The sequence below is a fragment of the Rhinolophus sinicus genome, chromosome 5, assembly GCF_057876585.1.
Source record: "Rhinolophus sinicus isolate RSI-liver-muscle chromosome 5, RSI-T2T, whole genome shotgun sequence".
Classification (NCBI taxonomy): domain Eukaryota; kingdom Metazoa; phylum Chordata; class Mammalia; order Chiroptera; family Rhinolophidae; genus Rhinolophus; species Rhinolophus sinicus.
In genome coordinates, this window is record NC_142505.1 from 62,638,545 (window position 1) to 62,665,949 (window position 27,405).

The 27,405-nt window shown below is 39.0% G+C and overlaps 1 protein-coding gene across 10 annotated transcripts in view; it reads right to left on the reverse strand.

Moving 5' to 3' along the window:
- The window catches only part of FRMD4B (FERM domain containing 4B), a 382,714-nt gene that overhangs the window by 57,022 nt on the left and 298,287 nt on the right, over positions 1-27,405 (reverse strand). For 8 of the 10 annotated variants that reach the window (XM_019711733.3, XM_019711729.3, XM_019711732.3 and 5 more), the window contains 2 exons: positions 9,393-9,449; positions 8,576-8,598 (listed from right to left, as the gene is read on the reverse strand). In XM_019711733.3, coding sequence (XP_019567292.3) covers positions 8,576-8,598; positions 9,393-9,449 — 80 coding nt within the window. Of the gene's footprint in view, positions 1-8,575; positions 8,599-9,392; positions 9,450-9,572; positions 9,651-27,405 lie in introns of those variants that run through there. The other 2 variants (XM_019711736.3, XM_074313269.2) reach the window with 2 other exon arrangements.

Consider the following 27,405-nt stretch of genomic DNA (forward strand, 5'->3'; position numbering starts at 1 on the left):
GAGACCAACACAGGGCATGACAGCTCCTCCTACAGGTTCTCCTGATTCCTGCCTCGGTAATGTCTCTGTTCTAAGTTTCGACAACCATATGTGGAACAGAAATGTGATCTTGATTACCAGGCCTCAGTTTCCACATCGGTAGAACGAGGATCTCAACAGGTACAATTTGAGGAGAAAATGATATAAAATATGTAAGAATATTTGGCACCTAGTAGATATTAGTAAAAACAGTGTGCATTGTGGTGAAGTGAGAACATGAGCTCTGCCATCAGATGGCCTGGGTTCAAATCCCAGCTCCACATCTTACCAGCTGTGTGACTTGGGCAAGTTACTCAACTTGTCTGGGCCTCAATTTCCTCATGTGTAAAATGATAATAATACTGCCTAGTTCATAGAGTTGATACAAGGACCAAGGGACTGAATATTTAGGAAGCTTTTAGAAAAGAGTATTCCAGGTGCCAGGCACTGTTCTAGCTCCTTCACGTGCATTTTCTCTCTTGATTTTCACAACAGCCCTATGAGGTGGAGGTTATGTTACTCTCCATGCCTCAGACCTGGAAGACCATGGGTACTGGAATCAGAAAGGGCCAAAATGTTCTTAGGCCTATGTGCAAAAACCTGGAATGAAGAATTCTCTGTGGTTCCACTTTTCCCAATGGAACTCCTGTTTAGACACCTACAATAGGACCTCTTCTTTTAATGATCCATTCAACATCCAGGCCTTCTTATAGATTTGATAGCCAGGATCAGCCGCACAATTTGCAAGGCCCAGAGAAAAAAGAAAATGCGAAACCCTTTGTTAAAAACTCATTAAGAATTATTTGGTGACAGAAGAGCATCAAACCAAGCATGAAGCCCTTCTAACTGGGGGACCCGTGTGACTGCACAGGTCACACGCCCACGAAGTCAGAGCGGCCCACAGCTTTTTCCCTGGTAGGTTTCCACTGTCTTAATTGCTTCCTTTCTGCCTGCCCAGCCTCGGACACTTGGGCCCAGAACTGAATGAGCCTGTTCACAAAGGCACACAAGCCTCTGGGAGCCAGCCTTCCCCACTTTGTGGGGACCACAGGCTCACTGCTCTGGGGTGGCAGGGAAAGGCTTTCAGCCTTGGTTTGGGAAGTTCCATTAGGCAAAGTGAGTAGTAGTATTCCACAACTCTTACATTCATTTTCAAAGAGGACTCAGTGTAGAAGAGCTGTAAGTCACTGTGCTAAGCTCTGAGTTTTTAAACAATAAAAAATGACATATAAAAAATTCTGACAAAAGCACTATATTTTCTTTGCTGATACATGAAAACACACTGACATGCCAAGAAGAAGAAAAAGTATAAACATTTCTATTCCCACCACCCTGAGACAACTGTTAGTCATGACAACAATAAAAATAGCTTACTTTTTTTCTGCCCCTACCACAAACCAGGCAGTGTGCAAAGCACGATAATACTGTATCACATATTTGAAAGTTACTAAGAGGGTAGATCTTAAATGTTCTCACCACAAGAAAAACAATATGTAATTATGTATGGTGACAGAAAATATTAGAACTTCTGATATTTATTTTTATCCATTCCTTTGAACATGTTACTCTATCTCATTCATTTTGATGTGTTACTCTTTTGTGAATACATTACGTTGGTATAGTTCTACATGTGTATAATTGTATAAATAAATAAACAAACAAATAAATAAAACACATATATTGAGAATAAATGGGGCTATATGAACAAAAAAATTTTAGAGGCCACTGCATTATACTATAACTTACAGAGCAGTTTTTATATATGTATCATGTGTTTGAATTTATTGGTATATATATATTTTAAAGAATGGAATATTATTTTGTTTTTTTTTTCCACTTCATATATTGTAATCATCTTTCCATGTTAATAAACATTCACCTACAACAATATTTTTAATGTAAGTACTGGACTCCTTCAGTACTGCTTTTGATAGATAAGATCTGATGATTTAGAATAAGGATTGATATCCATGTTACATTCTTATGCCCTCACCCCACTCACACTCCAATCAATGGTGGAATATAATTAAGTACCTGGAAGCCAGGGACTCTTCTTAAAAAATACATCTCTCTTCCCCAAAGAACTGAAATCAGGGACGTAAAGAGATATTTGCATACCCTTATTCATAGCAGCATTATTCTTAAAAGGCAAAAATGTGGAAGTAACCAAAGTGTCCATCCATGGATGGATGGATTAATAAAGTGTGGTTTATCCATACAATGGAATATTATTCAGCCTTAAAATATAGGAAATTCTGACACACAGGACAACAAGGATTAACCTTGAGGGCATTATGCTAAGTGAAATAAGCCAATCACAAAAAGATAAGTACTGTATGATTTCACTTATGTGAAGTACCTAGAAAAGGCAAATTACTATAGACAGAAAGTAGAGTGGTGGTTGCCAGAGGCTGGGGAAGGAGGGGAGATATTATTGTTTAATAGGCAGAGTTTCAGTTTCATAAGTGGAAAAGTTTTGGAGAATGATGGGGGTGACAGTTGCAAAACAATGTGAATGTACTTAATTTCACTGAACTACACACTTAAAAATGGTTAAAATGGTAAAAACATAAAAACCAAAAACAAAAAAACATGCCTCACTATAATAGATGGGACCCAGTAGAAAGTGGAAGCAAACTCCCATGTATGAGTCTCCATTCTGTACCAGGAACCCCGCAAAGTGCTTTATCTCATTCAATCCTTGCAACAAACTGCTTAAAGAAAAGGGACCTTAAGTTCAGATGGCTTGAAACCAGCAGATGAGGTGGGCTTGCCTGAAATTCGCTTTCAAATCCAGACCCCATACTCTTCCTCAATGTCTCCTATAAAGGATGTAGAATGACTGTGGCTCAGGAGCAAAAGGAGGACGGGAAACTCAGCCTGCGTCCATCGTAGCCCTTGCTTGGCCCAGTGTCTCCCACACTGTAGGTATTTGCTCTTCAAGAACGAATGGCATTGAGCAGCGAGAAAAAGCCAAAGTATTCCCAGGGCACTGCTGAGCAAGTGCTTATTTCCTGCCCTCTCACTCTTAAGCTGTCTCCTCAAGTAACTAATATTAGACTTGGGACCACTCCACTGATAACACCACTTACCACGGAGCAGTCCACTGCCTTCTGTCTCTCACCACCTTTTATCAAAGACAGCAAGGGTCCGTGTGGGCCTCTTTACACAGGTGTAAGTGCAAACAGTAAATCTGACCTAGTTCAGGAGACCTGGGACTGAGCAGGTCTGCTCTTATCTACCTGAATTGTCATGGCTATGTCACTCCTCGGTCCATCAGATATAAAATGGGGCTTCAGATGCATGATCTGAGGCAACCCTGACATTCTATGCTTAGAGCAGATGAAAAAGTGCATATTGTAGGGGACGAATGATTCCAAACTCAGGGCTATTCAGAAAAGCAAGTTCAGAACTTGATGAATGATTACCCTGGAATTAAAGTCCAGGGGAGCAGTGAATCTGGCAGGAGTTCAAAGAGCAGACTTCTCCAAATTGCTTACCTCGTGAATGCATTTTAATACTGAGCTTTTAGCAACTAAATAAACCCACACTTTGCAAAGTGAATTCCATAGAACACTGGTTTGGCAAGATGCTCACACATCAGGGAAAAATGAGTGTGGGAAACACTGCTGATGTGTCTTCTTGGAGATTCACCACGCACATGAGGAGACTGGAAACTTACTGAAAAAACTTGAACTTTTTCATTTTTAACTAGGTATTCCCCATACTCATTTGTTTATGGTTCCCTATTTGTTTTTATCTTGTTTGTTTTTTCACCATAATTTTTTTTCACAGTAACTCTTAACTTCTGGCCAAGCCATTGGAAAATGTTAAACCATGATATGGTAATAGAGGTATAATGCCTCATATATTTTTTTAATCTCACTTGTATTGTGGGGGCAATCTTACACCAACTTCACAAGGTGAAGATGATGATAAATGAGGTAATGGATGTAAAATATGGAAAACAGTCTAACACTTAGAAGTGTTTACAAATCATTAAAAATAAATAAAATATGAATGCACTGAACTGATTTACAAAATAACGTATCTGTATCTTCAAGTCAAACCTTAAAATAGAGTCATTCCTTAGGGAGAAAAGCCACTTCTCAACAACCTTTTCACAATAGCATTTTGCTGATTCATTAAAGTGCTGGCCTGAAACAAGACAGAAACGTTCATCTTCTATTAAGTCAGGTTTCTTTATTCTGCCAGCAAGGAAGGTAATCATTCTTACAAGTTTGTGTTGGAATACAAACATGGAGACTCCTGAGTGGTAAATGGTGACTCCTGAGTCCTAATTCTGCCACTCTAGCTATGTGACTTAGACAGTAAACTACTTACCCGCTCCAAAGCTCAGGTTCCCTATCTATAAAATGGGGATGCTAATAGTGCCTATTGTCACAGCGTTGGTAGGAAATATTAAACATATAATAATAATATCAGTAACAATGCCACATAATATTTACTGAGACAAAGAAACTGAATTCCAGAGAGGTTAGTTACCCACAGTTACAGAGCAGCGGCTGTCCCTGCATTTAAACCCGCTCAAGTGCAACACCAGAGTTCTGCCTCCATGACGGCCTCCCCATTTATGCGAGTATGGACTCAGCACAGCACCTGGCCCTGGGAGCTGCTGTCGTTATTACTGCTACTGATTTTAAAGGCCCTGGAAATGGAACGATATTTTAGAGCTTTAAGTGCTCCAGAGGTATAAGGACTAGGGGGAGAAGTCTTTGATCCCCATTCCCCCAATCATTAACTACTTTTAGGACATCCAGAGAATTTCCTTTCCCATGGGAAAATAGCTGCACTTTGAAGCACAGCCGTACGTTGTGAATTATTCTTTCCCATTTGAAGCTGGGTGACAATATACTCTCATTTTAACCCAGCCCTGAATTGTCAATTGTAGCCACTCATTTTTCTTATAAGTACAAGTGCCCTAATCACATACAGTGTTTCCCCAGAAACAAGACCAGGTCTTACATTAATTTTTGCTCCAAAAGATGCATTAGGGCTTATGTTCAGGGGATGTCATCTTGAAAAATCATGCTAGGGCTTATTTTCCGGTTAGGTCTTACTTTTGGGGAAACACGGTAGTTACTTGGTAACTTCCATCTTTCAGGATGTTTGGAAGAAAGGAAGAAAGAAAGAGAGAGGGAGGAAGGGAGGGAGGGAAGGAAGGAAGGAAAGAAGGAAGGAAGGAAGGAAGAAATGCTTTGCTGTTACAGACTCATTTGTGGCTGGCTCAGTGACAAAGCCTTGACTCCTTGCCTAGTCAGCTTTCAGGAATTCTCTGTATTTGTCTGCATTGTGTTACCCAAGTAGCTTGTTATCTTTGCAGCTTAAGGGCTGACTTGGAAATTCAGACTGTCAACTATTTAAAGAAACTGTAAGTCCCCATTCCACTTCTTTAATTAAATTTCAGAGAGCAAGGTTTCCTACTGGTTATGATCATGTTAACGTAAAATACTCTTAAGGAAACATGGCAGGAAGCAAAGTAAGAAGGGGAGGATTGTTGTTTCTAAAGGCATTCTAGGAAGAAGAGTTGAGCGAAGCCATTAAGGCAAAAGTGTACAGGGCATGTGGAGAAAAGAGAAGGGAGGCATAAACAGGTCTTAAGGAATGTGAAGAGTAGAGTACAGAAATGAAAATGTGTCATGCAAATTAAGTAGAGCCTTGAATGCCAGGTTAGGGTATTGGAGGGTAGGTATCTGTGCAATGAAAACTGTAAGTTGTTGGAAGTCAGCAATGATGATCGAATGTATGTCTTGGGAAGAAAACTGGGGCGTATGTGCAGGTGGCACGCAATGGAGTCAGAACAGACCTGGGAACTCACTGGCTATGTGACAACGTCTCGTTAGGCCTAAAGTTTTCATCTATGAATTTGTTAAATGGTGATGATAACCATTATGGTGGGAATTGAATGAAATCAGGAATGGACCTATTAAATATCATAGAAAGCTTTCAAACAAACAACACACACACATACTTTGACAGATACCACGATCCCAACTACACAAAGTTGTTCACCACAGCAGTATTTATATTAGCAAAAAGAATGAGAAACAATTTATATTTGAAACAGCTGGGGGGTGGTAAATCATGTCGATCAATTTGATGGAAGATTAAAGTGGTGCTTGCAGGGACTGTCTATTCTAAACACTTTGTAAATATTAATTCATTGAATCCTCATAGCAATCCTATGGGGTATAGACTATTAATGTAAGTCCTACATTACAGATAAGGAAACTGAGGCCTGGAGAATTTAAATAACTTGTTTGAGATTACACAGGTAACAAACGGCAGACGTCGGATTTGAGTGAGGCTGTCTGGTTCTATTCTCTTTGCTCTAATCACTATATAACATTGCATTGTAGTATTTTATTTTGCTGGTTTTCTTAAATTAGTTTTATAACAAGACTTCGGAGAAAAAAAAAATATCCTTTCCATTCAGGGAAGGAGAAGATCTGATAGGGAGGGGGTGGTAGCAACCAAAATTTTGCTTCATTGTAAACCCAATGACAAAAGTTCACATATCCTTTTATTTCACCCTCATCAGCAATAACTAATGCTTGTAAAACAAGTTACAAAGTCCTTCCACATCATTCACCTCCTCAAAACCATCCTGTAATGTTGCTATTTTCATTAATCCCAATTTATAGATGAGGAAACTGAGGCCCAGAGAGGACAATTGGCTCACTCAGGTCACGTTCCTAGTTTTTTTATTCCCAATCCTATGCTCCTTTTACTATTCAGCATGGTTTAAACAATTTTAAAAGTGTCCCCCACTTCAGCCTGATAATCACTCAGGAATCCACCGGGAACAAGCAGAAGTTAAGAAAAAGGGTTGGTTTGGGCTTGGCCAGACTAACTCACCAACCTTGAAGTCTTAGGGCTAAAAAAGCTGGACTACCAAACGAATGTCTCTTTTAAGACTTCTTCTGCCACAGGCTATTGATCTTCCCTGAGGAAAGTTTGTGGAATCAGCCTATGTCTCCTGTTCTGTCCCCTAACACGTTATCATGGCTTCTTCAGAGTCCTCTTGGTTCCAAAGCCTCTTCAGAAGTTGCCAAGAGATGGGACGGAATAATGATACTGATGAGGGCAATAATGACACTATAATAATTAATGATAATAGTCAAAGTGTAGCGAGAGCTTGCTACATGCCAGATACTGCCCTGGGTAAGGTTTACATACATTTACTCTCACAGCAGTCCTGGGGGTAGGTGCCATTTTCCTGATGAGGAAATGAGCCTCAGAGGGTGTCTATTGCACGCTTGACTGGGAGAAAGTAAGGGAGGAAGGGTCCGCAGGACACAGACTGCAGAGTGCGGGCTTTTGGCTCTGAAGCCCTCATTTGTAAATCAACTTCAGACTCAGCCCCTCCCTGGTGGCATTCCTTGCATATCTCGTCTTCCTAGGAAATATGGCTTCTCCAGGACAGACAACAGGAGAACGCAGCACTTCTTGATCTTAATGCTCTAGAAAGTAATTTATCCTCCTTTTATCTCCCGACATTTTCTTTTAAAAAATGGTGATTATTGATATTTATGATTCCTTCAAACATATTTCCGAACCTAAAACATTTAAAAAATAATATAGCACAAAATGGAGCTAACAGGAGCGTGTGATGAGTGGATCTCTGCGTGTTAAGGGGACTCCCCAGTCATTCTACCAACTGAACAGGAGACGAGGGGAGTGCTTGGAGGTTCTGAAGTGAAGTGTTGCTCTGGGACTAGAAGTTTTCAAGCTTGGAAGGCATTATTTGGTTATCAGGCCGTTAAGCAGCACACTATTCAAAGACTTGGCTGGAACTGAGGACTAGCTGACCTGTAAATAATCTCCGGGTAAAGTTTAGCAGCAGTCGAACATTAACGTGGTCGAGACTAGCCTTTCAATGGGTCACTAGCTGTGAGCTGCTCCTAATAGGAAGCCTTTTCTCCTTTAACTGTTTCCACTGCTCCAACTACAGCTATTGCAGTAAAAGGACAGACTAGAGCAGGTAGAGGGGGAATTCAAATATAAACACTCTCTGATGATGTGGCCAGTTAGGCAGTTAGAACAAGCAAGTGTCTTGGTGGCAACAATACAACTGTTAGGTCAAGTGTTTGAAAGGTGAGGCCCCTTTAGGGCAGCTGCAAAAGAGAAAGCCCCTATTAATCCCTTGAGTAACTAGGCAGCTGATGGATTTCATCTTTTTGTGTTTATGGCATAACTCTGCAAACACAGGATTATTATAAGTTTTTAAAAAATCATCACAGGCTACCATTAACTTTTTATAGATTTCTTCATCGTGTTAACAGATGACTGAAAACAGAAATTTGGAGAGCTTCTGCTTACAATTCCCTGTCACTCTGGATTGAAAACTTGTAAGAAAGCTTCGTTCCCGGATTTATTCACAAAAAGAATAGGTCTCTATTTGAAGAGGGAAGCGATCTCAGTCTCTAGCCTTGGGATCTACTTTCTTTTGATTTTTCATTGTTATTTAAAACAGCATGAAAAGATTCAGCTAGGGTTATTTTGCATAGTAATATCAGAAAAGGAATGCTTTTACCTGGTATAATCCCCTTTGGCTTCCTGAAATAAAAAAAAAAAGAGAGAGATGATTGATTTGTATTTGTTAATTAAGCTAAATGATTTTACTCTTGATCATTTCCCCCTCTTAACGTTCCTGAAATTTGTTTGGAAGAATGTACAGGAGAAATACTTTCCCTCCGACCCTGAGGAAGAATGTGGCATCGTCAAGAAAACACTAGTATCCATGAAATTTTTATTCTTCTTAACAGAAGAGACAACTACATATATCTGGAAAAGCACAGATGATTATTTATCCTTTTATGTTTCTCAGACCATGTGATAAATGCTTGTCTAGTAGAGTGGCACACTTTTTAGTCTGCATACAGACCTTTTAAACCATGACACAGGTAAGTCAACACATGCTACTTGTTTACTCTTTTGAAGCCAGCGTGGAACACACTTGGTTTTTCAGGACCAGTGCCTCTAAGAATGAGCGTCTTTAACTCAGCCTCAAGAAAATGTATACAGAAGTTACTAAATTTAAATGAAAATTATAGCTGTTGTAACAACTGCTCTCTTCTAAATTCAAGTACCCAGAGGTCTTTTCCAGGAATATGCTCTTACTCTTCCCTGAGAGCAGTCTAAATTTCATTTTTCTTTGAAACATGCACTATCACACTACAGCTCATGCAAACTATGCTAAAACAGAAAACGGTGGTAACACTTTTCATTGGCAAACAACCAACTGGCTAAAAAGTCCGCAGCTACTGGCCCGTGCAAAAGTTTCAGAGTTGCAGGCAGTTGATAAAAACTAACAAAAAGAAGCAGATAAAAGGCAGCTGGTTAGTTCTTACCTGCAAAACAAACGCGGCTAACTTGAAGACGGTTTCGCTGTCCACTTCGATTTGGCCCTGTGGGTGGAAACGGAAAGCATCAGTGAACACAGGCCGCCCCAGGTTGCAGCAAATGGCTGTGGAGTTGGGGAAGCTGTCACAGCTTGGCACCTCCAGTTTAGGATCAAATGCAGATCATACCATTGCCGAAGAAAGGGAGGGGGGCGTGGAGAGACACATCCAGGGTTAAGGGGAAGCCGCATTGTGAGTGTGTGTGTGTGTGTTAATTAGCTGTAGAGAATTTGTTTAGAGAGCACGATTCTGGAAGGAACATGAATGACTTTGAGGCTGAAAATTGAGACAACTTCTAAATGAATAATTTTTAACTCTACAAGTTCATTTGTAAACTCTGCAGACTTCCTTCGATTAATTCTCTGTGTCATAGCATGGTTATTTTGGTATACACACAATGCTAATATTATTAAAACTACAAATTCACATCTGTGTCAATGATACATTATTGAATTAATATCTCTACCATTACAGATAAAATGTAAAGCCTTAAAAAGCAGTTACAGCAAATGCTTCAAAGACTAAAATTCTGTTGCTTTATATTGAAATTTGATGAGCTCTAATTTATCATTTTTCCACTGTGTTTTTTTTTTTTTTATCCTTCAAGATCCCAAAGAAAAATAGGAGTTCTGGGCCTCGGTTAATAGGGATACTTTTTCAGTAGCCTGGTTGGCATGCACAAGTGTGTGTGGAAGAGAGATTGTTTCTATCGATAATACTCACACATGTCTTCATTTATTTTGTTAAATGTAGTGATACTGTTACTACATTATGTAATAAATTGCAAAACTAAATGGTTTAGAGAGATCTTTATTTAAAAAAGATTTTTGGTGATATTCTAGCTTATAAGCATAAACAGACACAAAAATAATTCCACTTAACCCACCCCTGGTCTGAGTCCTGTGTAATTAGTATGTGAAAGTGCACACTGTTTAATAACAGGAAACTCGTGGGGCTGGAAATTGCCCTGCACTCCGAGTTTCTTTCTCCTTCTACCTGTTGAATCCAGGCTGGAGAGTTTTCTAGTTAGACCAAGAGCATCAATAGTGAGTCATTAAGTAGTTTTAGAATAAATGCACACTAAGTAGGATTACAGAAGCAGTTAGCTCAGTGAGGATTTCTGACAAGATTATGCTTTTCTCTCAGGTTCCCCAGCAATTTCACTGGGGTTCTCAAAAAATAAAACAAAACAAACTAAACTAAAGCCTTAAGATAAAATAAACCAAAAACCCAGGCCATTACAATGTCAGCAGTGATAATTATCCATGTTTCTCTTATATTACAAAATGAAAAGAAAATAATTTCATTCACCAATATCTAAGTGTCCCTTCTGAAACCCAATGCAGCGGATCTGCTTCCAAGTTTTTTGCTTCAAAAGCTGACAGGCCCAGAGCCTTGGAATTCAAAGCTCGCCTATAATCTCTAGCAACAGATTATATAATCAAAGAGAAGCCAGGTTGATGGTAGGAATCAATTGCCCTCTGTCTTTCAGGCAAGAGACAGTGGTTTTCTGACCCACTGAAAGATGATGCAGCAGTTAACCCGTTGAGCCGACAGTTAAGGTGAGGGTTGATCGAGCTTAGATGTTAGAAAGGTTCAAGTCCTTATTTTCAAGGTAAAAGAACCTCGTGCAGAGGGAGGGGGGAAAGGAGGGGAAACTCAAAACCATCTTTGAGTTTGAAATTAGGCCCAAACTCAAAGTTAAAGTCAAATTTGTCTTGAAATCTCAGAGAAGAGAAAAAGTGGACTATTTTATGTATTAAAATAACTAAAGCTGAATGAAATATATTGAAAATATTTGCCAACTCCTCTGACACCCCAAGACCCCCTTTGCTTCATCAGAACATTAGGTGAATCATCCAAACAATATTTGAGACACCAACTTTTCAATTTAGTAAATGGAAGTTCAGCAGATAAAAAGACGTCAAACAAATACTCTTAAGGACGCTGCCAAGTAATTCTCTAACTTGGAAGGGTCATTAAATATTTAAAACACTGAAATGTGGAACTGAAGCATGAAAAGCACCCGGCTCAGACAGCTCCAGAAGAGTGGGGAGGCAAATACGCAACTCACCTGTGGACTTTTTCACCTACAGAAGTGTCCCCAGCACAGTTCTGGTGCAGGCAGGTGATGGTAGGGCTGCGGGTGGGCCCATCAAAACCCAGTGAGAGAGGAGAATGTCTAACCTGGCAGAGCCCACACTCTTCCATATACCTCAGTCCTCACCTCACCTTCCAGTTAACCACTGTTCTGGAAATCCAAGGCAAAATATTTTGACTTCCAATAATGATGTCAAAGTTGCCTGACGTATGCATGGAGTTCACCTAACAATGGATCAACCAGGAATACTACTATTGGCCTGGTTCTCAGCAATTTCTCATGGTGAAATTTAATTAAGACTTATACAGAACTCTAGAATTTCATGCCTGAAGTGCAAAAGTTCTTTAGAAACTGCAGTCTGCCCTAAGAGAGAACATTTCTTTTACCTACAACCATGGTAACAGAGGTAACCTTATAGGTACTAGGCAGGCTAACCCTCGAGAAACAGATCTCCTCAAAGAGAGAGGTAATAGGATCCTTCAGTGGGTTTACAGGACTGTCAAGGATAAACAAAGAGAAGCAGAGTCAGTCAGATGATGCGGCTGAATGCACAGAGGTAATATGAAACAGTATCGAGTCTGGTGCTACCACCACGGTTAAGTTAACTGGATTATGGCTTCAATCACTAGGTCACTGGGTTCAGCCTCCATGCTGGACATCTTATTTTTGTCCTTTGCTTGTTGGCTCAATTGATCAAGACATCGTGCTAATGAGGTGAAGTCTCAGATTGTGCTTCCCAAGTAGGAGAACAGAATAAAAGGAAGTTTGAGAAGCTGAGAGCGAATTGAGTGAAAATGTGACTCCTATTATTTTACAGATGATGGAACTGAGGGCCAGGGACATGAAGTGTACTACCCAATCCCATAGCAGATGTTGACTCTGCACTCCCTGTCCAGTGCTTTCCACTCTGCCATGCACTAGTTAACTTGCTACGACTCCAGTATAAATATCTCACGAGGAGTCTCCCAAAGGTATGCTTTAGTACAAACTGGAATGAGGTTAAGACTGGAAAAATGACTCCAAATGCCACCTCCACCGTTAGTGGGACAGTATGTCATCATCAAACACACACACTTATAGTAGAATGGGAAAACTCTTTCTGAAGACTCATTCTGCTTTTTCTGTATTGACGCAGTTCTCCATGAAATCTTGTTCTGCACTATAGTGATGGGCATTCATAACCTGGTCACAAATACTTAGGATTTGGAACTACTTGACAAACTGTGGGAGACTTCAGTTTGTATCCACGTCTATTACTAATTACCTACCTATTTTAGAGTTTTAAGTCTATAAAACTATTAACTCGTAGAACACCAACAAATAAATATAGAAGAAATGAGATAGAAAATTACCACTTGCAACAATCATACTGCTAACTGATTCAGGCAATAGTCTTCAATAAATAAAACTATTGGGTGAATGTTAGATGAGAAGCAGGACAGGATATTTACAGAATCTCAAGGGATCTCTCCACAGGGGAAAATTAACTACAAAGTGGAAAATGGTAACTCTTCAATGGTGAAACGTGGCAGATACTGTCTTAACCAAGGAACTATCACCAATGATTGGATAGACTATCACATGCCTTCTGATGGTGTGTACTGAGAACATAACCTCACCTAGATACTATGCTGGTAAATGTAGACGCTTCACAACCAGAAATGTGGGGGGTAGGAGAGGGCCCTGATTTGTAGCATTTGTTGATTTCCATGGTGTAAACACGCCCACCATGGCTGATTTCAAGCTACCAATACATCACAGAACGTGGCGTTGGGAAGAGATGTGAGAATCGGCTCTCATAGCTGGTACTAGCTGGCTCCAGCTTACCACTGGGTAGCATTCCTGCCAAAAATACATCACTAGATCTAATCATGAGAAACCACAAGACAAACCCAAAATGAGGGGTATTCTATAAAATATCTGGCCCATACTCTTCAAAAATGTCAGTGTGCTCAATGCCAAAAAAGGTTGAAAAACTGTCCCAAAGCAAAGGAGACTAAAGAGTCACAAGACCTAACTGTAGTGTGTTATCCTGGATTAAGAGGAAAAGTTGTTATAAAGGGCATTACTGGGACATTTGGACGGTATATTAGGCAATAGTATAGCTTCAATGTTAAATGATCTGAATGTGATATTTGTTATATGATATTTATATAAGGGATGTCTTTGATCATAAAAAATATTCAGTGAAATATTTAGGGATAAACAGTACAATTTACTCACAAATAGTTCAGAAAAACTTACACATATTTGGCGGGGGGGCGGGGAGGGGGAGTGCGCAAATATGGCAAAATGTTAACAACTGGCATATTTGATTTGTTAGACATACTGGCATATTTTGTGCTGTTCTTGCAACTCTTTGATGAGTTTGGAATTATTTCAAAATAAAACATTGGAAAAAAATGACATATTTTCCCAGAGTGCAGGCTATCTATTTGTCTTGACTAGTTAGCACCCCTCCTTTTCTCTGAGCAGAATATCCCATTCTTTTGGAGAACTGCTTTTAGTGAAAACAAAATCATCATTCTGTAGGCAATTGATGGAAGCTGGTCCAGAGAACTCCCCAGGGATTTTCTAAATTAGAACTAGGGAAGGAAGCTCTTTCTCTCTCTCTCTCTCTCTCTCTCTCTCTCTCTCTCTCTCTCTCTCTCTCTCTCTCTCTCTCGACAAAATTGAGGAAGATGTGATGGCAATTCCATCCTTAGTTGCTTAGGTCCAAGACCTCCATGGCACAGAGTTGGGCAGTGAGCAACCTGTGCAACTGTATTTAGTGACTCTGCTCCTTCAAATACATTATACACCTTATTTCTTTTCCTTTAAAAATTTTTATTGTATTATTTATTTATTTTTATTATTAGTTTCAGGTGTACAAGACAACATAGTGATTAAATATTTACACACCTCACAAAGTGATAACCCCAAGAAGTCTATTTCCCATCTGACACTGTACATAGCTATTACACTACCATTGACTATATTCCCTATACTGTACTTTATACTCCGTGACTATATGTTTTAAATTATAACTGACATTCAACATTATTTTATATTAGTCGCAGCTGTACAGTGTAGTGGTTAGGCATTTATATAATTTATGAAGTGATCCTCCCTATTAATTTAGTACCTATCTGACACTATATATAGTTTTTACAATATTTTTGACTGTATTTTCCATATTGTTCTTCACATCCCCATGACGATTTTGTAACTACCAATTTGTACTTCCTAATCCCTTCACCTTTCTCACCCATCTCCTCAACCAACCCCCCTCCCTTCTAGCAACCATAAGTTTGTTCTCTGTATCTATAATATGAGTCTATTTCTGTTTTCTGTTCATTTTTTCTGTTCCTTAGATTCTACATATAAGTGAGATCATATGGTATTTGTCTTTCTCAGTCTGACTTATTTCACTTAGCATAATATCCTCTAGGTCCATTCATATTGATGCAAATGGTAAAATTTCATTTATTTTTATGTCAGAGTAATACTCCATTTTTTAAAATGTACCACATTTTCTTTATCCAGTCGTCGATTGATGGGCATTTTGGTTGTTTCCATATCTTGGCTGTTGTGAATACCGCTTCAGTAAACATAGGGGTGCATATATCTTTTTGAATTAGTGTTTTGGATTTCTTTGGATCATAGGGTAGTTCTATTTTTAATTTTTTCAGGAACCTCCAAACTGTTTTCCATTGTGGCTGCACCAATTTGCAATCCCACCAACCAACAGTGTATTAGGGTTTCCTTTTCTCCACATCCCACCAACACTTGTTTAGTGATTTATTGATGATAGCCATTCTGACAGTGGTGAGGTGGTATCTCATTGTGGTTTTGATGTGCATTTCCCTGATGACTAGTGACACTGAACATCTTTTTATATGTCTATTGTCCAACTCTGTGTCCTCTTTGGAGAAATGTCTATTCAGGTCCTCTGCCGTTTTCAATTGAATTGTTTGTTCTTTGGTGTTGAGTTGCATGAGTCTTTTATAAATAATTTTGGATATTAACCCCTTAGCACATGTATCATTGGCAAATATCTTCTCCCATTCAGTAGGATGTCTTTTCATTTTGTTGATGTTTCCTTTGCTGTGCAAATGCTTTTTAGTTTGATGTAGTCCCATGTATTATTTTTTTGTTTCCCTTGCCTGAGGGCATATATCAGTGAAAATACTACGAAGCGTGAATTTCTGAGAGTTTACTTCCTATATTTTCTTCTAGGAGTTTTATGGTTTCAGGTCTTACATTTAAGTCTTCAATCCATTTTGAATTTAAGCTTGTATAAGGCGTAAGAAGGTGGTTCTGTTTCATTTTTTTACATGTATCTGTCCTGTTTTCCCAGCACCATTTATTGAATAGACTGTTTTTACCCCAATGTAAATTCTTGCTTTCTTTGTCATAGGTTAACTGACCATATAGACATGGGTTTATTTCTGGGATCTCTAGTCTGTTCCTTTGATCCATGTGTCTGTTTTCGGCCAATACCGTGCTGTTTTGATTAATGTAGCCTTGTAGTATAATTTGATATCAGGTAGCATGATACCTCCAGCTTCGTTCTTCTTTCTCAGGATTGCCGTGGCTATTTGAGGTCTTTCATGGATCCATATAAGTTTTAGGACTATTTGTTCTAGTACTGTGAAAAATGCCATTGGTATTTTGACAGGGATTGCACTCGATCTATAGATTGCTTTGGGTAGTATGGACATTTTAACTACATTAATTCTTCTTATCCATGAGCATGGTATATGTTTCCATTTATGTGTATCTTCTTTAATTTCTCTCTTCAGAGTCTTATAATTTTCTGAGCACAGGTCTTTTGCATGTTAGCTTTTGGTTTGTCAAATATGGCTTTTATTATGTTGAGATATAGTCTCTCTATTCCCACTTTGCTAAGAGTTTTTATCATAAATGGAGGCTGGATTTTGTCAAAGCCTTTTCTGTATCTATTGATATAACCATATGATTTTTAATTTTCATTTTATTTATGTGCTGTACATGTTGATTGATTTGCAGATATTGAACCAACCTGCATACCAGAAATTAATCCCACTTGATTGTGGTGTATGATCTTTTTAATGTAATGCCAAATTTGGTGTGCTCAGTTTATTGAAGATTTTTGCATCTATGTTCATCAGAGATATCAGCCTATAGTCTACTTTTGTTGTAATGTCTTTGTCTGGTTTTGGAATCAGGGTAATGGTGGCCTTGAAAAATGAGCTTGGGAGCCTTCCCTCCTCCTAGATTTTTTGTAATAGTTTGAAGACAATAGGTGTTAATTCTTTTTTGAATGTGTGCTAAAATTCACCTGTGAAGCTATCTGGTCCAGGACTTTTGTTTGTTGGGAGCTTGTTGATTACTGATTTGATTTCATTAGTAGTAATTAGTGGTTCAGATTTTGTTTTTCTAGATTCAGCTTTGGAAGATTGTATGCTTCTAGGAATTTATCCATTTATTCCATATTTTTTAATTTGTTGGTGTATAGGTACTCATAGTATTTTCTTAATTTTTTTTCTATTTCTGTGGTGTCAGTTTTAACTTCTCTTTCATTTATGATTTTATTTATTATGAGTCTTTTCTTGATGAGTCTGGTTAAAGGTTTGCCAATTTTGTTTATCTTTTCAAAAAGACCAGCTCTTAGTTGCATTAATCTTTTTTGTTTGTTTTTTAGCCTCTATTTCATTTATTTCCACTCTGATCTTTATTATTTCTTTCTTTGTACTCACTTTGGATTTTGTTTGGCATTCTTTTTCCAGTTAACTTAGGTCTAAAGTTAGACTATTTGAGATTTTTCTTGTTTCTTGAAGTACGCCTGTATTGCTATGAATTTCCCTTTAGGACTGCTTTTGCTGTGTCCCATAGATTTTGGGTCATTGTGTTTTCATTTTCATTTATCTCAGGGTATCTTTTGATTTCTTCCTGATCACATTGTTGACTCATTCATTATGTAGTAGCATGTTCTTTAGCCTCCAAGTGTTTGCGTGTTTTTTAGTTTTCTTCTTGTAATTGATTTCTAGTTTCACACCATTGTGGTCAGAGAAGACACTTGATATGATTTCAATCTTCTTAAATTTACTGAGACTTGTTTTGTGGCCTAACATGTGGTCTATCTTGGAAAATGTTCCATTTGCACTTTAAAAGAATGTATATTCTGCTGCTTTGGGATGAAGTGCTCTAAAAATATCAATTAAATACATCTGCTCTAGTGTGTCACATTTAAGGCTACTGTTTCCTTGTTGATTTTCTGTCTGGAAAATCTGTCTATTGGTATCAGTGAGGTGTCAAAGTCCCCCACTATGATTGTGTTACTGTTGATCTCTGCCTTTATGTTGGTCAATATTTGTTTTGTATATTTAAGTGCTCCTATGTTGAGTTCATAGATATTTTCCAGGGTTATGTTCTCTTGTTGTATTGATCCCTTTATTATTATGTAATGTCCTTCTTTTTTCTCTTAATATAGTCTTTATTTTATTCTATTTTGTCTGATTTAAGTATTGCTACCCTAGCTTTTTTTCTCATATCCATTAGTGTGAAATACTTTTTCCATCTCTTTACTTTCAGTCTATATGTGTCTTTCAGTCTCAAGTGGGTCTCTTGTAGACAGCATATGCATGGGTCTTGTTTTCTTATCCATTCAGCTATCCTATGTCTTTTGATTGGAGTATTTAATACATTTACATTTAAAGTGATTATGGATATGTACATAGTTATTGCCATTTTATTATTCATATTTTTTATCTTCTTTTGTTTGTTTATCCCCTTCCTCCTCTTAAAGAAATCCTTTAACATTTCTTGTAATACTGGCTTGGTGGTAATGAATTCCTTTAGCTTTTCTTGTCTGGGAAACTCTTTATCTCTCAATTTTAAATGATAGCCTTACTGAGTAGAGTGATCTTGGTTGTAGGCCCTTGCTTTTCATCACTTTGAATATTTCCTGCCACTCCCTTCTGGCCTGCAAAGCTTCTGTTGAGAAATCAGCTGGTAATTTTATGGAAGCTCCCTTGTAAGTAACTAGTTGTCTTTATACTGCTGCTTTTAGGATTCTTGCTTTGTCTTTAACCTTTGCCATTCTAATTATAATGTGTCCTGGTGTGAGGCTGTTTGGGTTCCTCTTGCTTGGGACTCTCTCTAATTCCTAGGCTTGTATGTCTATTTCCTTCACCAGGTTAGAGAAATTTTCAATCATTATATCTTCAAATAGGTTCTTGATCTCATCTTTCCTTTATCCTTTTTCTGGTACTCTTATGATGTGAATATTGTTACACTTGATGTTGTCCCAAAAGTCCCTTAAAGTATCTTGTTTTTCATTCTTTTTTCTTATTGTTATTACAATTGGATGTGTAAGCTAATTTGTCTTCTAAATTGCTGATTTGATCCTCTGCTTCATCTAATCTGCTGTTGAGTCCTTCTAGTGTATTCTTCATTTCAGTAATTGTATTCTTTATTTCTGTTTCTTTTTTATGGTTTCTATGTCCTTCTTTATGCTCACTATCTCTGTTGAAGTTCTAAGTTCCTTAAGCATTCTTATAACCAGTGTTTTAAACTGTTTCTGGTAGGTTGATTGCCTCCATTTCATTTAGTTCTTTTTCTGGAGGTTTCTCCTGGTATTTTATTTGGGACATGTTTCTTTGTTTCCTCATTCTGGCTGTCTCTCTGTGTTTGCTTCTATGTATTAGGTAAGTCTGCTATGTCTCAGTCTCTGTGGGATGGCCTTTGTAGTAGGTGTCCTGTGTGGTTCAGTGGCACAGTCTCCCTGACCACCTTTGTGTGTGTGTTCCAGGAGTGTCCCTTGAGTGTGTTGTGTGTGTTCTCCTGTTGTAGTTCAGCCTTTATTGCTTTTGGCATGTCAGTGGGTGGGACTGACTTCCCAGGCTGACTGGCTGTGCAGATTGGCACAGTATATGAGCTGCTGTGAGGTGGCTGACCTCTTAAAGTGGGACTGACCCCTATGGGCTCTTGTCCCTATTGAGACCCCCTTTTGGGTGTGCCACTTGTGGGGCTAACCAGGTAGTGCTCTGGTGTGATCTGAAGCTGGCCTCTGAGTGGTTTTTTCTGGTGTCTCTTTAGATAGGCTCCTATGTAAGTCAATTTCAGCCTTGCCTGTGACTTGCCTGAGGCTACCTGGTAGGAGCCACAAAGCTACATGCTGTTTGCTGCTATCTGTGCTGGACCTAGAGGCCTGTGGGGGTGGCCTTACTGTGAACTGAGGCTGGTTGTCACCAGTATTGGGCCTGTGGCTGCTGAGTAAAAGGCCCAGGGCCCCCCTAGTCCTGTTGCCACCTGCTGGCTGCCCGTAAGGTGCAGTCATTGAAAGAGCCTCCTTAGTTGCATGTACCAGGCTGGTTAACCAAATGTTGAGAGTGTCCCCAGTGATTCAGCAACTAGCTGGGCAGGGCAGGGTTCCAGGGAGTCATGTGGTGTAGGCTGTGGTTTGTTATACAATGTTCATGCAGATTTGGTGCTTGCACCAGTGCTGGCCTGTGACCAGTTTTTGAAATGCCCTGAATACACCATGGCTATCCACCACTCACCTCAGGCCCACAGATGCCCGAAAGCTGCCCAAGAGATGCTAGAGCTCATGCTGTGACTGACTGCTTGCCACCAAAAGTTCCCATGGCTGCTGCGGGCAGTACGCTGCTGTAAAACGCTTTTGCAGCTTGTGGGGTGGGGCCGGCTGCCAGAAGTCGAGAGTATCCCAGGCAATACAGCACTAGCTTAGTGGGGCAGGGACTCAGCCCCTCACCAAGGTCGTGTGCATGAGTAGATTTTACAAGACCAATGTGGTCTCAGGTTTGGCCCTTTGGGGGAGGGTTCAACATAGAAAAGATGGCACTCTACTGTAGGCTACACCTGAAGCAGGTTCCACACAGGGACAATGGTGGTTTCCCTCCAGCCCTCACATCTAAGCCACACAATTCAGTCTTTCCCCATATGTTTCTGGCACCTCTCAAGTTGCTGCCCCTCCACCAGAGCCCAGGTGAGTGTTTGCAAGCGAGGGAGTCTTGGCAGAGGCCCTTTAATAGGACATCTGGGTTTCCAATCGCCTTCTGTCTCACTGGGATGGATGAACAGCTGATTTTCACTGCCAGATGTTCCCGGCACAGGACCACTGGGCTGGGAAGCCTGGTGTGTGGTTGGGACCCCTCCCTCTTCGGGGGGACCTCTGCAACCAAGGTGTCCCTCTTAGTGTTTAACCACTACCTTGGGTTTGGGGTCAGCCTGTTTCATGTCTCTGCCCCTCCTACCAGTCTCGATGTGGCCTCTTCTCTATATCCTTAGTTATAGGGGTTCTGCTAAGCTAGTCTTCAGGTGATTCTTGAGGTTGATTGTTCTATAATTTAGCTGTAATTCTGGTGTGATCCTGGCAGGCAGCAGGCACAGTGTTTACCTGATCTGCCAACTTCTTGTAATTTAAAATTACTTTCAGATTACTTGAATGTTTTTTTGCTGGAAATCCCTAGTGTCTTCAGTTTACTGTTCTGCAAATGCCCCACAAGGGTGTTCTGGGCTATCAGGGGCGAGTTGACATGCATTCAGTTACTCGGGACTGCCTCAATGGCACAGATGAGTTGTCCAATCAGTGCTTCTTTGAGGGAGGACTAGCACTCAATTCCTCATTTATTTTCTTTATTGTCTTTTTTCCCAACCCACCATTACCCCTGGCTAGTGTGTAAGGTCTTAAGAGCATGGGTTTTTATCTAGTTTGGCCCTACCTGTATCTCCAGGACCTAGAACACTGCCTGGCGCACAGCAGGTACTCAGTAATATTTGTAGAATATCAACTAAAAGAGTAGTGAAGTAAGAAGTAGATGGGAGTGTTTTTATCCTCCTCCTCCTCCTCCTCCTCCTCCTCCTCCTCCTCCTCCTTCTCCTCCTCCTTCTTCTCCTTCTTCTTCTGAATGCTTCTTGTGTTTTTTGATTCACTACACAGCTGATTTGCCTCGGTTTTCAATTCAGAGTAAAGAACATCAGCTTTCTGAACCATGAGAACATAGCCCAGTCTTCGCCAGCCACGGGAACTGTAAGCTAGCACCTGGGTGGCAAGGACTAGATATGTAAACTTAAAATGCTAAACACAATGAGGTGTTAGATGTCTAAAAGTCTTACTTTTGGGGCTATACTTTCTAAAAATGTAAAAGGAAAATAATATCTGTCTCACAACTTCATGTAGTTTGGAGGACAAAAGGAAAAACGAGATGTAAAGTTGCTTTGAAAAAAAGTTAAAAAGCATTATAAGAAAAGCAAACAAGCACAGGTATTTTTGTGGGTGTGTATCATGGTTTCAAAGACATACGCAGTGTGACCACAGTATCTGGGTAGACTGTTTCTCAGGAGCTTGATCACAATGAAGACAGGAGCAAAGACAAGGAGAGAGAAAGTTTGCAGCATGAATTAGTTTTTGGTTGTGGGAGGATAATACAAATAAACATATGGGTATGGAAATGAGAAAGGAGGGAAAACTAATTACATCATACTTTCTGAGGATTAGCCCAGGTATGGTGTGTGCAATGCATTTTACTTTTAGGTGGACAGGTGGCACAGATACTTGTTCTTGGGATGAAGTTCCAACTAGTTTAAGTAGAAACCAGATCTTGGCTTCTAGATCCTCTTCTCTACTGACAGGAAAAGTGGCTCATTCTAAGGCTGTGGTGGGGGAGCACTTTGAGCACAAAATTAATGACAGAATGGATTCTTATACATTGAATAAAACATAATCCATGATCCCATGATGATACTAAAAATATTTTTAAAAGGCGGGGATGGAGAAGAAGGGAAAATTATTCTTTACACATGAATGCTAAGAAATGTTGAAGAATAATGTAGAATTAGAGAATCACAATTTACAATCACCATAGTACTAAATTAAGCAAGATCACCACTGGAGGCCACGGCCATGGGGTCAGAGAGTGTCGGGAAGTAGGATGTCCAAACAGCCACAAAGGGCCAACTCCAGACAAGTGATTGTTTACAAAGGGGAAAAGATGAAGAGAAAATTGGCGGATACCACCTTAACCAAATACAAGGCATACTGACATTGCAAGCCTCCTTTGAGACGCACTGAGAAGGACACAACGTTTTTATGTAGTATTCCTGCCATAGGAGATTATATTAGACTAGAGGCTCTCAAAGTTTGGTGTATAGCAGAATTATTATACCTGGAGAGCTATTATAATAATCAATACAGAGTGTCCAGGCTCACTGAAGTAGGATAGGATGAAACAGGTGTGGGTCTCTGTATTTTCACCAAGTTCCCAGAAGATTCTGAAACATATCCAATATGATACATGTTTGGAAACACTGAATTAGATAAATCCAGATTTCATAAATTGAGAGATATTTTGCACAGCAACTGGCTTAAACTTGTCAAAAATACCAGTTTAAGAAAAGCCAAAGAAAGACTGGGCACCTGTTTCCAATTATGGAAACTGAAGAGTCACGACAACTAAATGCAATGTGTGACCCTAGACTGGATCCTGGGTTAGTAAGTGGAGGGTGAGGGTGATAAGGGTGGTGGGGCGAAGCTCTAAAGAACATTATTGAGACAATTAGAAAAATTTGAAAAATAACTGTATATTAGACATACACAATTTGTGAAATACAGGATTAATCTCATAAACCTCTAAGCACCACACAGGCAGACATCTGTTTAGCTTGCCACTGTATACCCAGCAGCACCTATAGAGTGCTAGCATAGTTGGACATTCAATAAATATTTCAACAAATTAATCTATACTTAAAAAAAACTAAACATTTTGATGGCAATGTTGTACCAAATGATGCTGCAAAAATTATTAAGACAGAGTCTTCCTCCCCCCAACTCTTATTTTCACTTTCCTCCTATTTTGAGGTCTTGAGGTTCTACTTTACTCCTTTTAAGCCCAGGAAAAATGAAATTGTCACATGGTCAAATATCAGAGAGACTAGCTCCCCCATTTTTTCAAAGCAAAGTAGTGAATGTTTATGAGACTGCCCTGAAAATTAGAGGTGTGGTGATCTAAGGCCAAATTGTTATGCGATGCAAGAAAGGCAGGGAGTCTAACTAGGTCAAGCTCTGCTAATAAGCACGGAGGTTCAAGGCACCCACATCTGATAAATATGTCAGGAGACAATTGGAGAACAGATGAATAATCACCACTAAACAAATTCTTGGAACCAAGCTCTCAACTTCTGTCCTTACCCTTATGCATTATGAGATTACATGCACAGCAGACTTTAATTACAGCATTCTAATTGCTTAAATGTATTCTGGCACCAATTTACGATTACTTGAATTTGTAGCAGTAGAGTGTTCTTATGGAAAACTAGTCATATTAAAAAAAAGTACAAGTGCTTACAAGATAATAAAGGATGAATTGAGGGAGAAAAGGATGAATCAGGAGCAAGAAAGTTATGGTCATGATGTTAAAATTGAGCCTATGAATAAAGAAGCCATGGTAAAGTTAATATCCTATCTGGATGTTTTGCATGAGTAAATACCCAATGATACTTTTATTTTCAGGACTATTGTGCATCCATCTGATCGGGCCTCCAATTTAATGTATTTTTTTCCAATAAGGCATACCATGTTTAAAATATTTTCACCAACATTCTTCTTTTATGCCATAATTGTGCTTATTTATGCACAAGTAATTCTTATAAATGAGAGCATTTTATAACAGTTCTCTTGGGAATTTTGGAATAATACTGTCAATAACAACAACAAAAAGAAACACTTATTACGCTAATTATCTGTTTCAAGAAGTTGACATATTAACTCATTGAATCCTCAGGCAACCCTGTGAGGAGGTAATGTTATTACCTCACTTCACAGGTGAGGAGACTGAAGTTTAGGATGATAAAGAAGCTTAAAGCCACTCAGCCTGTAAGTGGTGAAAGCAGGATTTCAAGCTAGCCAGTTAGGGCCCCCTTTCTGCAGTCCCCTCCGCCTTCCCATGTCATGCATCGAATTATACTTTGGGCAGTCTCTCCAAAAAGTGAACAAAATCTTGGTTGATGTCCAACACCCATGAAATACTTATTGACTTCACTTTAGCTGAGATGAACTGTACTCACAATATAGTATACTAGGTATGTTCTTAGTAAAATTGTAACTATTTGTGGCCAATTCAACAGGTCTACCTGAAATGGATATCTCAGTTTATTACATAATGAATCCATATGGCAAAGTATAAAAGATTAGGCCTACTTAATTATGAAATGGAAGTCTATTCAATTTCTTCTTTCTGAAAAATGTAAAGCTAGCCCTTCAAACTTCCTCCATACTCTTTTTAAGCCTGTGTAACACTGCAGAAAGACAAATTATATCTGCTTCTAGTATGGGTTAAAAAAGTTGATAACAGATGATAAATGGACAGGTAAATGGAGGGACGGAGAGAGAGAAATAGTTGGTATGGGCAAATTTTTTTTTGGAAGTTTTCTTGCCATATTCCTTTTGAAATACATGATTTGTATCTTCAAGGATGTCAACCCAAGCATTTTTAAAAGCAGGAAACAGGCAAATAAATTTGATTTCTAAAACAAATTGAGAAAATATCTTACAGAGTGTTTTCATCCATTCCTAGATTTAAAAATTTTGTGTTTTCAGCTGAATGAACCACTTACATCCTCCTTTCATCCAAGCATTTATTATACTATTATTTTACTTCTTTCTGAGTCACAAATTAGCTGTAACGTTATTCTTATAGCCCATTCCCAAGATGGTGGTTTACCAAAAGTATCAGTACTGGGCTTAAATGTTTTAAGATAATTCATTATGAAATACAGGTCCTCCAATTGGATTTTTAGTAGCTCCTTGCAAAGTACTCAACAAATATTTGAGGGCTACTTGTGCTGGTGATGTATCAGTGAACAAAGAATTTCTCTGTAAAGTAATCCTTGCTGGTGCCAACTGCAGGGCATTTTTGTTGTTCTCCACTCTATCACCATGTCCTTTTACCTCCGTGGGCCTCAGTTTTCCCATCTGTGGACTAAACATCTTTCCTTCCACCATCTCAGGGAGCTGGTAAAGGCGTATGACAGTGCATATGGGAAGTCCCTAAGGATTAAAATCAGTATGTGTTGTAAGCTATGATTAGGAAAACTCTGATTCTCACAAATGCACAAGGCAGCAGATATCTGAATGCTCATGGCTTAAGATACACACAATTTCAATGTTAGGAAAACAGAGAGAAAACCACATGAAACAAGGAAAGGTGAAATATGTATTATAAAACTTCCAATAGCTCTTTGAAACATGGTATTAGATTTCTTTGTTCCTCATGGACTGGCTCATCTTCAAACCAACTCTAATGTTTAGTTTAGTGACTTCACTAGGCAAATATCAATGGTGGTTATTATGAAAAGGCACGCTCACTTCTCCATAGACAGAATTCACAGCCTGCAAAATTCAGTTTCTGTTACCAGTCCTTTAAATTATTTCAGTCTCTTGAAATGAGCTTGAGGATTAAAATATCACCCATGTGTGTGCGTGCGTGCACATACACACACTCACATTCACATTCACATACACAAACACTTTTAAATCCCAAGTGCTAAAACTCTGCCAGGGTAGCAGATATCCCAAATATATTTCCGTTCTTGATAACTACTCAAATCATTGGTTGTTGAACTACATGGAATAATTCCAGGACGAGAAGCATGAATGTGATACTGACAGTAATGAATTGGTTACAGAAGAATATTAAATTGAGCTGAGACTAATTCCTCTCACTTATGGCATTATAAATAGGGATAGTAATAGGTCTTTCCAAGAAAGTGTACTTTTAAAAAGTCTCTTTGCCAGGAAGAGGCAGTTGGAACAATACTAAATTATCAAAAAATCTTTCTAGGTTTTAGGAAAATTTTTCTCACACAAAAAAAGTCATGTTTTGATTATTTAGGGCTCATTATTGACTTTTGGGATGATTTATTTTTTTCCCAGTTTTCTTCCATCCCTGCTTTGTTGCTGCCTATATGATAATCCTGGCTCTAGTAAGAAGGAAAAAGGAAAGTCAATGATATTCAGGGTAGTTTGTCTGAATGGTTGGGAAGGGAGAATATATTGGAAGACGGCTAAAATGAGGTTTTAGGATTACCTAGACTTCCTCTGTATAAACTTGCTCTGTCCTGGAGGCAATCAAAAGTTGGTGATTTATTTCCTTGGAATTCCAAGAAAACACATTTGAATCTAAGAGCAGAGAAGCGTGTCAACCTATCCTTGTAGCTGATTTTATAGTGACTCCCTGAAATGTCTCCAAAAGGTATATATAGTGAATAAAGCAGCAAAGGTTACAGTAAATTATGCTGAGACTCCTGTGCTTTAAAATCTGATCATGGGATGCCAAAATTGTTCAGTATATTAAATTTAAATGTTACAAGTACAATATTAACTCTGGAAAATTGAATTTAGGAGAAGTAGCTCCATCTTAGGTAGTAAAGACAAAATAAGATGGAATGCTGAAAATGTCTAATTTTATGGTTGTTACTCACAACTGATTTTCAATTTGGTTTGATCTTTTCACAAGCCCATTTTGCAAAATTTAATAAATTTAGTTGCAGTGTAAACTACATTTATTTTGCACACTTGACAAATATTTACTGAGGGCTTCTAGTATATGCCAGACTCTATGCCAGTGGTTGGGACATAAAGATGAGTAACAGCTGACACTGGTCCCAAGGAGTCAGTCCAGTTGTAGGGTGGCAGATATATAAACAAACAATTCAACACAGTAAGAAGAGAGTTAGAAGATGTATTTAAACTATATTTTGGAGATTGGAAGAACTTAACTCCCTGTAGGAAACGGTGGTGGTGGCACACACAAGGGACAGAAGGAACAGCTTAAGGGGCAGGGACTTTGGAGCTGAGTTCTGAAGGATAAGTAGAAATTT